Genomic DNA, 16,735 nt, shown 5'->3' with positions numbered 1-16,735 from the left:
TTTGGGAGTTGTTAAATACTCTCCTGAACCCCAAATGAAATTGTCCCAACTCGCAATACTTGTGAAGTCAAACATTTCAGCAAGATTCCCCAGAACTGACTTAGTGTTGAAAAAAAATGTGGTCAAAATATCAGCTACAGTACAGGGATGAGCATTGAGTAACTGACTGACTTGTTCACATACATAAACAGAAAAGTGCTGGAAATACTTAGCATGTCTGGCAGCATCTGTGGGGAGAGAAACAGAGTTAACGTTTCATGTTGCATATGACTTCTTCAGACCTTTCTCATCCTGACCTTTCATATGCTCTAATTGTGACTGCTAACGTAATTTTATGTAACTGTACTTGTTTTGAAATGTATGTTTTCAGAATCCTTAGAAATTCATGGCTTGAAATAATTTAAATGCAGAATTCCACCCTTTGGTCTTTCCCTCCTTTCCACACAAGCAGCTGCGGCTTTCAAATAAATACTTAGTGCCTACAGCATCTATGTTAGCATTCTCTGGCACTAGAAAGGCACTTTTATGTTTAATATATGTATCATGAGAGAATGGTCCTCAAATGAATAGCAGCAGCTTTCATGTAACACTCACCTGTACTTGTTATTCATTTGTGAAAGCTGGTCAAAAAGTCTTACTTTTTAAGAAACTGCAATTGGAGTGACCCTGAAAATGTAAGTTTGCTGCAATCACCAGTTTTATATTGTCGGCAGAACCATCCTCTCATGCATGAACATTGTAGTTTTAGTGCATTCAGATGGTTTCACTCTCACCTCTCCATCAAGCGGCTATGGCCTGACATCCTATGCTAGAGGATTCAGCACGTACGACATTCAACCGGTTTCCTTTGACAGAGGTATTAACCAGAGACCGTGTTTGTCTTTGCTAAAGATAAAAGTTTCAAGACAATACTCGAGAAGAACAGTAAATGTCCTGGCATCCTAGCCAATATTTCTCCTTTAATCAATGGCACTCAAAAGAGTTGGTGATTCGTTTTGTGTGCTTGTGGAATATTTGTGCAAACGTTGCTGCCACATTTGGCTGCATAATCATTGTCATTGTATTTCAAAGTAATTAATTGTATATGAAGTGATGTCAGGTTTTGAGACATAAAAGTACTATATAAATATAAGTTTCTCAATTTGGAAATATTGCCAAAGTTCACTGCAATGAATATATGAGATAGAAAATCTGAGCGTAAAAATAAGAGCACTTGCCTCCGTAGCTGTCTTTCTCTAGACATCACAAGTTAAAATTTGCAAATCCTACGTTTGTGAAAAGAGGAAGAAAAAGGCAGAGAGTGAGAATGTACCCGTACCACTTATCGTTCATGTGACTGATGCAGTTTTCTGTTTTTAGCCTTACCACAAGACAACACCTCGTGTATATGATTGAAAACTTGGCATCTAAGATTTAGTGCTCTGATATGAAGTGGTATCGGGAGGAGCCTGGGGCTAGTTACTGTTTGGGAAAAGCATTAGAATGGATTCCCTGTTAACAATGGTTAATAATTTAGCTTTGACTGTAAGAGATCTCTGTCAGAATTAACTCTCCCTGTACCTTTTTATATCAATATATTTGCTATCTTGATATTGCACATACTTTTTGTCAGCTTTTTTTCATTATAAATGTCTATGCCAAAATCTATAGTAATAGCACCGTCATCTCTCAAGTCTAAAGGTTGTGTGTTCAAGTCCCACTCTCAAGACATGAACACATAATCCAGGTTAATGCTCCAATTCAGAGCTGAAAGAGTACTGTACCGTCGGAGGTGCAGTCTTTTGGATGGGATGCTTCAACTGGGGTCCATCTGCTCCTCAGGCATTCATAAAATATCACATGCACTATTTGAAGAAGAGAAGGCGAGTTTGTCCACATCTCTGAAACATTGCTTGGTCATGTATCTCATTGTTGTATTGTAGTTCCACTCTCCAACCAATGGAAGTGCTGCAACGTTGCCACTGACAGAGGATGTAAGTTTATATGAGCGATGCTATTATAAATTTGGATATAGGAATTTATAGTGGTAATGCATAAAAATGAGGATTGAATGTATGACTTTAAAATGGGACTGAATTACATTACTGTGCAAGAATTTATCACCTTCACAAATCAAGTGTTGATGCTGAATATCTTTTGATAATCATGCTAAGTACTTATAATTTCGGACACTGCTTCTCCAGCCTTCTACACACTGCAAGTTCTGCAAGGTTCAGCTTGTGACATCAGTAAAAGCAAGTTACAGTTGCTTTGTGAAATTTTGCACAGTAACACATTTCACGATAATATCGGACACTTGAGTTCTCAAGATCATATTATGCATATAACTGTACGGAGAAGAAAGGATCTGCTCAAGATAGCACCGTTCTGTATTTCCTGTCTTCTCTCCACACCTAAATGGATAGAAAATGAAGCAGTCTGTATTATCAACGTGCAATATTTCATGTCGATCTTCCTTTCTACAGTCTACCTACAGGATTAAATAGGATATACGACACAGAAACCGGAGTTTAGACCCAACCAAGCCATGCTTTATGCTTGACTCGAGCCTCTTTCCATTTTTTATCATTTAAATCTATTCAGGCAATACTCAGTGTCCAGTAGTGGAGATGGAATCTGCCCAATGCCTCTGCCATGGTAGATGGTGCAATATTGTCCTTAGTTGCTGAACCACTACCAAATTAATGCCTATCCTCTTGCCAGTCCATATTGTGACAACAGATACTTTGTGCATGATTATTTATGGTGGATTTCAGGCTTGTTTAATGTATATTGCTCACCTCTTCCTCCCATATACCATTCGATTACTGGAAGGTATATGCAATGCTTTGAATATAACTGATTCCTTGTAAAGAAATTGCATGTGATAATTCTTACATCAGGTCTTTTTTACTAGTCATTGCTGTCCTTTATTTTCTTTGAAATTCTCATGGAACACTTCAATTCATAAATGTTGTTAAAATAATGGTATTTATAGAGGTATGTTAGGTATTGCTATCTCTCCTATCTGTAAAACGTAGTTGAGGAATTTGCAGTAATATCCCTTGGTAGCCATGCAGTTTTTACGTTGAACACCCCTTCAATGGCATTCAAATGCACAATGCCACTTTATGATCTACTCCCATACTTTCAATGAGATTATGGGCGCAGTTTACCAGCCGCGTCCCGCCGGAATCAGGACGGGGTGCGGCCGGTGGAATCCGGGAGAGGTCTCTCCCAAGATTCCTGATGATTCCATATCCCCATTTGAGGCTAATTCATGACTTCCCTCTAACTGCAAGAGTATGGAGAACAGCATCACTAAATCTCATATTCCTTTGAAACTGCTTTTGCTTTTTTCAGAGCAATTTTCTCTTGCATTAGATTACCAAAAAACGTGTTTCATCACCATGAGGATGCAATCTGATATCCTTTAGTATATAACATCCCATATCTCAACTTAAAAACTCTGTTTGAACAATCAGAATGGAAAAGGTAACACTCAGTTAATTGCTTAAGTGTAGAGCAACTTTGAATACCATTGCCCAAACAAATCTAAGCAATAACGGCCTCAGTGTTTCCGATATTAACTTGCACTGCTGTTCATGGCATTGAATACTCTGTTCATGTAGCTAGTTAATTAACGGATGGGTCTCTGAAGGATGTAGGCCTTAATGTTAAATGGCCATGGCCTAATCAAGCTTGCTTAAACAAAAAACAATTGTGTTTGATTACTCATGTATCTATTTCTGTAAATAGCAAAGAATTTATACACAAAACATGCATCTTCATCAGAATTGGCCTTAGGCTCTAGAGCTTTTTAAAGACCAAATTTTCACAGCCTGTTTAGGCCTATTATCTGATTTTCTGCAACCCTGTCTAAATTGCTCAACCCAATAGCTTAATTACATGCTTAGTCTAAACAAAAGCACTCTCAATTGGGCAATAGTGGCACCTAAATTCCTACCCTATTTATTTTATAGAGTCGGTTCCAATAACACTCTTGCTTTTAGAGACAATGCTATCAACAATCTGACACCAGTAACTTCAGTTGCAAAAATCTTTCATTTTATTTCTCGGTTGTTGGGTCAGCTGATAAATACCTGTTGTTGCTAACCCTGAGATTAGATGTTACCTTGAGCAGGCTGGCATCTGAGCCTGATGGTTTAAACCAACAATGTGATAGCTGACTTTCACAATCCTCTCATAGGAACAGAAGAAGACCGTTCAATCCCTTGAACCTTTCTGCCAATCAGTGAGATTCTGATTGATCTGTTTCCTGACTCCATTGACTCAATTTAGCTACATATCTTGTAATGCCCCTTACAAACAAAAATTAATCCATCTCGGATTTAAACTGATTAATTGAGCAAGTACCTGCTGCTATTTGTGGGAGAGAGTTCCACTTTTCTGTTGTTCTTGGTAAAGTAGACCATTCAGTCTCACAAGTCTGGCTGCCATTCACTGAGATTATGGGCGCCATTTACCAGCCGCATCCCCTCGGAATCAGGACGGGACACGGCCGGGAGAGACCTCTCCAGGATTCCCGACGATTGTTACATCTCGTGAAATTTAACCAGATCTCGCGAGACGTCACGATTGGAATCCTGCCCACAATGGGCAGGACCCAGACCCGCACAGTGAAGTGAATTTTAAAAGTCACTTAACTTTGCCGATGTCAGATTGAACCAGCGCCTGGGCTATGTCGGCCTTGCCGAGAGACCCCAGCCGGGCGGCGTTTAGCACTGGTCCCCACAAATGGGACTCGGCGGAACTGTTCAGGTGATCGGTGGCTCTCGGGTGGTCTGCACAGTGTAAGGATGGTCTGCCTCTAGCAGCCAGGCTGGCACCCTGGCACTGTCGGTGCCATGTCGGCCAAGCTGACATGGGCAGTGCCAAGGTGCCAGAATGGTATTTTGCCCATGCCGGGGATTAGACCCGGGGATGCCCTGCCCGTGTGAGTTGGGAGGCGGGGGGGTCTCAAGGACCCTCAAAGGTGAGTTGGGGCCTTGGTGGGGGGAGGAGGGGTGGTGTCTGGGTCAAGAGATCGGGGCATCATTTTACCCCCGACGAGCGCCCGGAGCTCCTCAGTGCAGGAAATTTCATTGAGTGCAGCCTCGGCGACCGAAATAGCAACAAAAGTGCCGTTAGATAGTGAGTTTGCACTGGCAATGACCCTGCTATTCCTGCCCAGGGCAGATTGTGATTCTTTTAAATTGAACCGTGCCCTATGTTTCTGCAGGTGTTCCCAGATACAGTTTGCCATCAAGCAGTAACAATCTTTTGTGACCAGTGCAGTGACTTTGGCTGCCCATAATGACCAGTAAAACATATGCACATTCCTCAACTACAATTGGAAGTAAAGTTATCCATCATAACTTAAAATGTGCACATGCTCAGTTTGGGTCCCTGTTCCTCCTATAGCAGTATTTGCTACTTATTTAATGAAGTATTTACCACTTCCCATATTTAATACAATATTGCCCAACTGCTGCTTTTCTGATATCCAAAAAGAGCTCCTACAAATTAGATAGATCTTCTCCTGTAATGAAAACTCAAAACACCAAAAGCCTCAGTGTACCCTGTCTTAAGAAAATATAGTATTGTTTGTGGCCCATTTAAAAGAAAATTGTAACTTTTTTAGTCTGACCAACTGGGGATTCCATTTGTTGTAAATAAGTGACCGATCTGATGTGTGTCCTTTTATTTTTTTTAAACTTAGAATAATACAGCTCGGAGAGAGGTAATTTGACCCACTTTAACCTTTTTGAAAATACTGTTCAATTAGACCCATTCCCCTGCTCTTTCCCCACAACCCTGCAAATCTTTCTTTTTCAAGTAATTATTCAATTCCTCTTTGAAAGTTACAATTGAATCTTCTTTCACCAAATTAACAATAACCTACTATGTTTAAAAAACAGTTTCTTAATGTTGCCTCTTGCTCCTTGGCCTTAAATCTGTGCTCTCTGATTACAAATTACAAATGGTGAACAGATCGAAATAGTGGAGGTCCAAAATTACTTGGGGGTCCAGGTACATAGATTGTTAAAATGGCATGAACAATCAGAAAACAATAAAGGGTTAATAGGATCTGACCTTTACATATAAGTCAAGATTCAGTTATACAAGGCCCTCGTTAGACCAAACCTAGAATTCTATGGACACCACACATTAGGAAGGGTATATTGGCCTTGCAGCAGAGATTTACTGGAATGATACCTGAACTCCAAAAGTTTAAGCCATGAGGAAAGATTAACCAACTGGAGGTCTGTTCCATTGAATTTAAAAGGTTAAGATGTAATTTGATCAGTTTTCAAGATATTAAGGGGAATGGGCTGAAGATTGTAGGACTAGGATCATAGCCTAAACATTTGGGCGGTACAGTGGTTAGCACTGCTGCCTCGCAGCACCAGAGAGCCAGGTTCAATTCCAGCCTCGGGTAACTGTCTGTATGAAGGTTACACTTTCTCCCCATGCCTGCATGGGTTTCCCTGGATGCTCCAATTTCCTCCCGCAGCGAAAAGAGATGCGCAGGTTAAGTGGATTGGCCATGTTAAATTGTCTCTTCGTGCTCAAAGGCTAGGTGGGTTACGGGTTGACGGGGGAGTTGGCCTACGTAGGGTGCTCTTTCAGAGGATCAGTGCCAACTCGATGGGCCGAATGGCCTCCTTCTGCACTGTAGGGATTCTATGATCCTATGATTAGAGCCAGACTTTACAGGATGAAATCAGGAAATACTTCTTTATGAAAAGGATTGTAGAAGCTTGAAACTCTTCCACAAATGGTAATTAATGATAGATTAACTGTTAAAATAAAAATTGAGATTGATAAGATTTTTGTTAACCAAATGTATTGAGGGATCTGGAGCAAAGATACGGAGCTATGCCCCAGATCAGCCATGATCTCATTGATTGGTGATTGGTGGGACGCCTCAAGGGGCTCAATGACCTGTTGCTGTTACTTTGTTCCTAACGGCCTTCTCAACTTGTCCTACCACTGTCAAAGACTTGTGTACGTACAGCCCTGGGTCTTTTTTCCAGCTCCTCCATTTAGTTTATATTGCTTCTCATTCTTCAAACTTGATCACTTCTCACTTCTCCACTTTAAATATCATCTGCTGTGTGTCTGCCCATTTCACCAATCCATCCGTTTTCTGAAATCTGTTATTATCCTCCTCAATGTTTACTACATTTCCAAATTCCACGGCACTTGTGATCTTTGAAAGGCTGTCCTCAATACTTCATGGATTTACACAACTTTTGTTAAACATGAATCTAATTCTTATGTTGATGTGTTAGCTCTTCTATGATTGGTTAGTTTGATTCATTCAGAAATTTCAAGTATGACCTTCCGAATGAATGATTGTTGATCTGTTATTAACTTTTTTTCAGGAGCCCCAGAGGCATGGAGAGTTATGATGTCTCTCAAATCTGGTCTGTTGGCTGAAAGCACTTGGGCTCTGGACACGATCAACATCTTACTTTATGATGACAGCACTGTAGCCACATTCAACCTCTCCCAAGTAAGTGATTTTCCCCATAATTAAGATTTTCTGTTGTACAATTTTAAAGATCCTGTGATCTGAGACTGCCTGTTTCACTTAAAGCCTGATGTTTACTATTACTGACTCCAGCATTACTTCCACCTCCAACTACATATTTATCTCTTTAGGTAAACTTTTGTTTTCTGCGTTTCTTCTGCAACCGTTATAATTTGCAAGCCCCGTCCTGCTGAAGGAATCAGATGAGCTAGTTGGGTTTTGCAGTGATGATAATTGCAGTTTCCATTTTCTAAATTCTTTCACAGGATGTGGGCATCACTGGATAAGTCCGCATTTGCTTGCCCAACTAATGGCCCTTGAGGAGGTGGTGGTGGTGAGCCCATTTCTTGAACCGCTGCAGTCTATGTGGTGTAGTTACTTCCACAGTGTAGGTGCTGTTAGGAAGGGTGTCAAATGGTAGTATTCTTCATTCTGTTAAGATGCATGAGGGAACTAGAGGAAGCTGCAGAATACGGCAATAAATGTGAAACATTGTACAGCCTTGGGGTTGAAGCCATGATAATGGTAGTGCTGTAACATTAAGGCTGTATCAATTTCTTAATTATTGAGAACCTTTGGGACATTTAAATTCTTTACCTACAGAATACAGCTGCTCTTTCAGAGAACCAATGCAGACTCGATGGGCCGAATGGCATCCTTCTGCACTGTAAATATTCTGTGATAGTGCTGTAAAAAGGGGGCATGGCTTGTCTTCCCCTGACTCTCTAGTGTTACGAAGAAGGAACTGGAGGATCTGGGATTGGAAGTCCCAGGCAGAAATGCAGAAACTTGGCGGGGAAAAAAAGTAGAGTGGCAACCCAACAGCTAAACAGGTTGTAGTTTGTTTCCCTAGAAATGTGTCGATGAAAGTCTTTAGTCTTCCCTTTTATGTTGCCTACTAACCTCTGGTCATTGAGCATTTCAGTAGGCTGGTGCTCAAATGGATTTGCAACAATAGACTGAATTTCTATAATTTAATGTATGTAAATACTCAGTTAATTATTTCAGTAATCAATTGAATTATCATAATGAAATGAATGCTTTATAAACCCAGTGTATTACTACTTAAAATATTATTTAAAATATATTTCTTCACTCATGTCATCTCCATACATCCTAGTCTGGTTTGCTCCTAGAGCCAGCAATGTCCATGGGGGAAGATACCTTTTCACTCGTGCTACAAGTTGAAAAACACTGCCTGGTGCATGAACAGTTTGTAGCACAGATAAAGGGAAATGCTGCACATGTTGGGAATTGGGAACGTTCTTCTCATGAGTCTGATGCAAAATGACAACCTGTCTTTTCTTTTTTTAGATGCTAAGTGGCATAGTTTTCATTTCCAGCATTTGATATTTCTATTACAGTTTAATAGGGCATCAACTATTAAACTATGCACCCACATGTATTAAAATAAACATGCCAACAGTCATTAGTGGGTTCAATGACTGAGCTGACCTGTGTGGGTTAATGAAGTAGTTTTGCAATAACTGCCTGTAAATATCTTACCCAACTATTGGGAAATGTACAGTAGCAAGTACCAGTACAGCAGCAACAGTACCAGAAACATGGTAATAAAGCCTCACTAAAAACATTGTTCTTACATACTGGCTGTGTGGAAGTGGCTGGTACAGATGTATTAGCCAATTTTGTAAATTATTCCTAAAGTGGCTTTTCTCACACTTTTTTTTATTGAAAAATATTTTTATTCAACATTTAAACATTTTGACATTTTTACACATTCAAAATAAACTCACCACCCCCCTATCCGTAGATATCTGCCCCCATTCCGTCTGTAACTTTAGCAGGTCCGACACCCCAAATATGGTGTCCGGGGGACCCGGCTCCAGATCCACATGCAAAACTTTGGGCATGGTGCTGATCACTGACCCTCAATACCTCGCCATCTTCAGGCAGGACCAGAACATATGAACATGGTTGGCTGGGCCCCTCCCACACCACTCACACCTATCCTCCACCCCCTCAAACAACCGGCTCATCCTTGCCCTGGTTAAATGCACCCTGTACACCACTTTTAGCTGAATCAACCCCAGCCTCACACAAGAGGTCGAGGCATTGACTCTTCACAGCACTTCACACCATAGTCCTTCCTCCAGCACGATCCCCAACTCTTCCTCCCACTTAGCCTTGATCCCCTCCATGACTCTTTCCTCTCCTCCATAATCCTACCATAAATCGCTGAGACAACCCCCACTCTCCAGCCCCCCCACCCCACTGACAGTGCCTCCTCCAACAACAAGGAGGGCGGCACCACTAGGGAATTTCGAAAAGATCTTTCTTGCAAAATTCCGCACCTGCGTATACCTAATGCCCTCCTCACACTGCAGCCCATACCTCACCCCCAACTCCTCTAAACTTGCAAATCTCCCCTCCAGGAATAGATCCTTCATCCCTTTCACCCCTTTCTCCTCCCATTCTCCGAACCGAACCTCCATCCTCCCTGGCTGAAACCTGTGATTCCCCTTTAACGGTATCACCCTTGACCCTGACCTCACTTGAAGTGCTGTCGGAATTGCCCCCAAATCCTAAGTGTGGCTACCATTATCGGATTCCCAGAATACGTCCCTGGGGCCAGTGGTAGCAGCGCAACCCCAACCCCTTACAGGACCCCGCCTCCATCCGCACCCACAAAGCCTCCGACTCCTTCCTCCAGCCCCGCACTTTCTCCGCGTTCGCTGCCCAACAATAATTCAGTAGATTCGGGAGAGCCAAGCCCCCTGACTGCCGCCCCCTTTGGAGCACCGCCTTCCTTATCCTCGCCACCTTCCCTGCCCACACAAATAACGAGACCAGCCTAGCCACCCCTCAAGAAAATGCCTTTGGCAAAAAGACCGGTAGACACTGGAATCGGAACAAAAACCGCAGCTAAATATTAACTTTGACTGCCTGCACCCAGCCAGCCATCGACAAAGGGAGCCCATCCCACCTCCCCAGATCCTCCTTCACTTTCCCAACCAGGCTTGTGAAATTCAGCTTACAGAGCAGTACCCAGTCCTACGCTACCTGCACCCCAAGGACCTAAAGTGAGCTGACGGCATCCTAAATGGCAACCCCTCCAATCTTGTGAAGGAGACACAACAAAACACTCACTTTTTCTCATGATTATTAACAAGCCCCTCGAACCTTTTCTTCAAAGTTCACTTCAAGCTAATTGTGCAAACAGTATACAATGTGTTTTTAACCTGATATGTTCCAAATTCTGTCAGTGTTTTTTCATCTGTTTTCTATCAGCTCAACTTCATGAATAGTTTTCAGCAGGTTAACTTTATAAACATTTTAGATTCATAGCCATTTACAGAATAGAAGGAGGCCATTCAGCCCATCATGTCCATGCCAGTCAACAAAGATCTGACTACACTCATCCCATTTTCTAGCGCTTGGCCCATAACCCTGGAGGTTATGGCAGTGCAAGTGAACATCTAAATACATGTTAAATACTGTGAGAGTTGCTGAGTTCAGGCAGTGAGTTCCAGACTCCCACCACCCTCCGGGTGAAAAAGTGTCTCTTCAACTCCCGTTTCCCTCTCCTGAATCATCGCTGTAAGTGAGGCTTCAGGAGAGCAGTTGCGAGAGAGTCAGAAAGGAAGTGATGAGCAGGAGGATCCAGGAAGTAAACTGCATGCTGGAAGCTCAGTGTAGGAAACAAGGTAAAGAAACGGTAAGAGAGAGAGTCAGCAAGTGGGAAAGAGTCAGCGAGTGGGAGATGCCAAATGGTGCCAATAGGGTCATGCAACACTGCACACTACATCAGCCCGGCTCAAAGCGGTGCGAAAGCAGAAATCCTGACACTAAGTGCATGCACTTACCTATTATGTCCATGATGCTGACACTGAACGAGGCAACTTAAAACGAGAACTTATTACACTTCAGTTCTAATTTCTGGAAGACCATGCCAGCTACCCAAAAAGTGCTATGGCTGCAAAACTAGTTTTATTTCTATAAATAAAGCAATAAGATAACATACTACTAATGTTAAAATGTATTGACAGATAGAAAACAATTTACAGAATATTCAAACACTACAGACTTTACCCGGCTCGATATATAAATAATAATAAGAAGAAATAATAATCGCTTATTGTCACAAGTAGGCATCAATGAAGTTACTGTGATTTGACACTAGTCGCCACATTCCAGCACCTGTTCGAGGAGGCTGGTACGGGAATTGAACCCGCATTACAAGCCAGCTGTTTAGCCCACTGAGCTAAACCAGCCCCTGGTTTATATGAAGATAACATCGAAACCTAGTGACCTCATGAACACTCTTGAATCCCAATGCTGATCACATAGTCTTATTTGAGAGCCTGTATTTTAAAATAAAATGTTGTTGATAAGTAAATTAAGTAACTGAAGAGAATATGCTTGGAACTCTGAAATTAAGTCCTTTTATTTCTGTTTTCTTACAGCTGTCTGGTTTCTTGGAGCTCCTGGTAGAATATTTTAGAAGATGCTTGATAGAAATATTTGGAATTTTAAAAGAGTATGAGGTTGGAGATCCAGGCCAGAAGGCTCTCCTTGATCCAGGTACATTTAAGAAAGATGATGTTAACCATACCGAAGATCATATTAAAAAGGAGGAGACTGAAGAAGAAGAAATTGATGATGATGACGACGACAACGACGACGATGATGATAGTGGTGATGACATTGACCAAGAGGAAGAGGAAGGTGAACAGTCGGAAAGTGAAGATAACCGAGGTAACTTTCCAGAAAATGATTCACAAGTTGGCGATGAAAAGCCAAAACAAGCCAGTAAATTTGACAGGCTGCCATTGAAGATTGTGAAGAAAAAAGACCTTTTTGTGATTGATCGTACAAGTAAACTTGGCCGAGTTCAGGAATTTGACAGTGGATTGTTGCATTGGAAAATTGGCGGCGGTGACACAACAGAGCACATTCAGACCCATTTTGAGAGCAAAATGGAAATGTTATCACGCAAGAGGGTGATGGGGTGTTTAAGTGTTCCATGTAAAGAGAAAAAAACAAAAGAACATGAGAACATTGAAAGCATCAATACAGAAGAGCAGCCAGAAAAGAGTATCACAGCAACGATAGATGATGTATTGTCAGCTCGGCCAGGAGCTCTGCCAGAAGACCACTCCAATGGTTCAGCTTCTGAGACAGACAGCAGTAAGTTTCTTTTTGGCATCCACCAAGCAGAAGCACACAGAATTATAAAATTATTAGAGGATGAGCCTTGTAGCCGTGATGAGACACCATTGTGCACAATCTCTGACTGGCGGGACTCTTTGGCAAAGCGTTGTATTTGTGTGTCAAATATAGTTCGTAGCTTGTCTTTTGTGCCTGGGAATGACGCTGAAATGTCAAAACACTCAGGCCTATTACTCATTTTGGGGAAGCTGATTTTGTTTCAACATGAGCATCCAGAAAGAAAGCGAACACCACGAACTTATGAGAAAGAGGAAGAAGAGGACGAAGGGGTGGCCTGCAACAAAGATGAATGGTGGTGGGATTGCCTTGAGGTTTTACGGGAGAACACCTTAGTTACATTAGCCAACATTTCTGGGCAGCTAGACCTGTCTGTATACCCAGAAAGCATTTGTTTGCCAATTTTGGATGGCTTGCTACACTGGATGGTATGTGCTTCAGCAGAAGCCCAGGATCATTTCCCAACAGTGGGACTTAATTCAATCCTGTCACCACAGAGACTTGTATTGGAGACCTTATGTAAACTCAGCATTCAGGACAATAATGTGGATCTCATCCTGGCAACTCCCCCTTTCAGCCGTCAGGAGAAACTCTATGCCACTTTGGTTAGGCACGTGGGAGACCGGAGAATTTCAGTCTGCCGAGAAATGTCTGTTGCCCTGTTGTCAAACTTTGCCCAAGGGGACACGTTGGTGGCTAGAGCTATTGCTGTGCAAAAAGGAAGCATCAGCAACCTGATCAGCTTCCTTGAGGACGGCCTAACTGTGGCCCAACTTCAGCACAGCCAGCCTAATTTGATGCACATGCAGCCTCCGCCCATTGAGCCAACCAGTGTGCACATGATGTGTCGAGCAGCCAAGGCTTTGCTTGCCATGGCTAGAATAGAAGAGAACCGCTCAGAATTTGTTTTATATGAGGGTCGCTTGCTAGATATTTCTATATCATCTGTTCTGAACTCTATGGTTGCATCTGTCATTTGTGATACACTGTTCATAATTGGTCAGTTATGACAGAAGTGGGAAGCCAAGCATGTGTGAGTGGAGACAAAGGAGTTGCATTTGATTGGCTGTTTCTGTTATTTATCCAACAACAAAAATAATCTTTGCTCCTCTGCCCCATTTACTAAAGAAATTGGGCTTTAAAAAAAGGTAGATAATTTGGTCAAATATAAGATGGAAATAAATATTTGCTGTCTATGTGTAAGTACTTTTTAAAACATTTTTTTAACCAAAGTTGCTGTCTAGTACAGTTGGGGTTATCTTTATCCCTAGATTCCCTTTGGATGTTTCTTTCATGTTTGTATGATATTTTTGGAAGCGAAAAAAGGTGAATTTTGAAATGTGGCAAACATTGTACAATTAAATATTCTTTACCACTTAAAAAAAAAGAAAAAGGAAAAAAAAAAAAGCACCAGAATAATTTTGAAGTGCATACACACCACAGAAAGCGCTGTGCAATAGAACTTAGTGATCTAGGTGTAGGGGATCAAAAAACAGGTGTGCATAGTCCAAACACAGAAGAAATTAAAAACGCATTAGTCTAGCAGCAAATAAACAGTTGATCTGGGTTGGGGGGTGGGATGGGAGAGAAAGCGATAATAAACACAAATTGCTTCCTCACATTACTGTCATAGTCATACCTTCCTTGACCTTCCGCAGTATGACAGTCCTCCGCCATCTCTTAGTTCACTCACTTCATCTTTTGATATGTTTTCCTGCAGCCAAAGGGCTGTCATGTATATAGAAGTTGTACATTGCACATACCCTCAAACTATTTCTGTTGTGTTTGTTTGTTTTTTGTTTCTTTTAGAATGAGGTTTACAGTTTTTCTTTCTCCATGATGTGGTAAGGTTTAAAGAAAGTGGTGGATTTTAATTATTATTTTTTATTATATATTTTGGCCATATCTCCAATGAGGGTGATGTACAAGTTTCTGTATGTATAAAGTCGTGCTCTATTTCAAGGAGAGCAGCTGATCACATTTTGCTTCATAATCAAGGTGTGGAAAAGGTTAAGTACAGGTAATGATCAGAAATTTAAAAAATGAAGAAACACAATTTCAGAAATTTTTCAGTGCGAATCAGCATATTTGTATTTCAGATAATGTAGTTAAAAACTTGATGTAAATTCCTCCTTTTCCTCTGGCTTAATGAATATCATTTATTCAGTATAAAATCTTTATACTATATGTTCCACATGTTAAGAATAAATGTACATTAAATCTTAAGTGCTGTGATGATTGTTCTTGAATATTTTTTTTAAAGGATGCAAGTGCTTTGAAAGGTTCCATCAGCACTGCCAGGAATTTAATCTTATAGTGGAAAAATGTAACCGTATGGCAGAAAAGACTAGTCGCCTAGGCTAGAAACTTATTTTCTGTCAATGCTGTAACTCCCTGCAGACCCTGATGCATTACAGATCCCAGAAAAAGGATATGTTTAAAATACAGATGTCATGGATGCTGTAAAAGGAGATGCATAGCAGCACAATAGACCTTCATCTGACCACGTATTGTCTGAACTGTGGTGCAGCCTGTCTTTCAACTGTATGTTTTTATTTTACCTGATGTACAGCTTTGAATTATTTATGGAAGTTTTTAGTTTGCAATGACTTGCATCAAGTTTTACATTCACAGATGCCTCATCTTTCTGCTGTATGTGAGTGCATATGTCACAAGTCTGTGCATAAGACAAAATAACATATTGATCTTTCATTTGGTTGGAAGATATTACTAAGTAGTGGGACATTGGGCAGTTCAGCATCATATGTATAGTATATAAAATGTCCTGACATTCCATCGGGATGAGGGTTCACTAACAACAAGGGATTGTCAGGATTAATTTGTGCTTGCCAAGCTTGACTATAATCAATCTTAGTGAGTTTAACTTCGCATTGCATTAAATAAGATTCCTTTAAGTAAATTAATAGTTTGAATATTCTTTTTCATGGGCAACCAAAATTCTGTATTTCTCCCAGTTCCCCCATTAAGAACAATTATCGAAGTGAATGATATCTTCACAGAATTTTTTGTTATGGTGAAGAAGGTGGCCATTTGGCCCATCATGTCTACATCAGTTCTCCAAATGAATAACTCACCAAGTGGCATTCCTCCACCTTCTCCCCATAATGTGCGCATTCGTCCCTTTTGAATGCTTCAGTTGAACCTGCTTCCAGCACACTCTCTGGCAGTGCATTCCAGATATAACCACTCGCTGGATCAAAATGTTTTTCCTCATATCACTTTTAGTTCTTTTACTAATTACTTTAAATCTGTGCCATCTCGTTCTCAATCTACTCTGTCCAGACCCCTCATGAATTTGAATTCCTCCATCAAATCTCCTCTCAACCTTTTCTTTAAGGAAACTGTCCTAGATTCTCCAGCCTATCGTCATGCCTGAAGTTCCTCATCCCTGGAACCATTCTCATTAATCTTTTGAGCACTCTCTAATACCTTCACATCCTTCCTAAAATGAGGCACCAGAATTGGACACAGTACTCTAGCTGAGGCCGAACTAGTAACTTATACAAGTTCAACATAACTTCCTTGCTCTTGTACTCCATGCCCCTATTAATAAAGCCAAGGATACTGCTTCATCAACTGCTTGGCCAACCTGTCCTGCCACCTTCAAGGACTTACCCACATGCAGAGTTGTATCCTTAATTTTATATTGCTCTTTCTACCAAAATGAGAATTGCTTCACCTTTCTCTGCATTGAACACCATCTTCCACCAGTCCAGCAATTCCACCAACTTGTCTATGTCCTTTGAAGTTCTACACCATTACATCAGTTTGAAATGCTTCCAAATTTTGTATCATACATAAACTTGGAAATTGTGCCCTGCACACCAAGGACTAGATCATTTAATTGTTATGGGACAGGGTTTAGAGAACCCCAAAGTGTATCATGGAGTTCACCTGACCCACAACTTTTACTAGATTGTGGTATGGGGAGCACACGGCCCACTCTACAGGTGTGGTACAGCAGCAATGGAAAAGTATTTTTTGAAGCAAAACAATGTTTATTCTGTG

The 16,735-nt window shown here is 41.1% G+C and overlaps 1 protein-coding gene across 7 annotated transcripts in view; it reads left to right on the top strand.

Moving 5' to 3' along the window:
• arid1b (AT-rich interactive domain 1B) overlaps window positions 1-15,626 on the top strand; it is a 717,990-nt gene extending 702,364 nt beyond the window's left edge. For all 7 annotated transcript variants that reach the window (XM_072507646.1, XM_072507663.1, XM_072507657.1 and 4 more), the window contains 2 exons: window positions 7,371-7,501; window positions 11,944-15,626. In XM_072507646.1, coding sequence (XP_072363747.1) covers window positions 7,371-7,501; window positions 11,944-13,716 — 1,904 coding nt within the window. In that variant the 3' untranslated portion in view covers window positions 13,717-15,626. The remainder of the gene's footprint in view (window positions 1-7,370; window positions 7,502-11,943) is intronic.
• The last annotated feature ends 1,109 nt before the right edge of the window (window positions 15,627-16,735 follow it).

Source organism: Scyliorhinus torazame, chromosome 1, assembly GCF_047496885.1.
Source record: "Scyliorhinus torazame isolate Kashiwa2021f chromosome 1, sScyTor2.1, whole genome shotgun sequence".
Lineage (NCBI taxonomy): Eukaryota > Metazoa > Chordata > Chondrichthyes > Carcharhiniformes > Scyliorhinidae > Scyliorhinus > Scyliorhinus torazame.
This window is presented reverse-complemented; position numbering and strand designations above follow the sequence as displayed.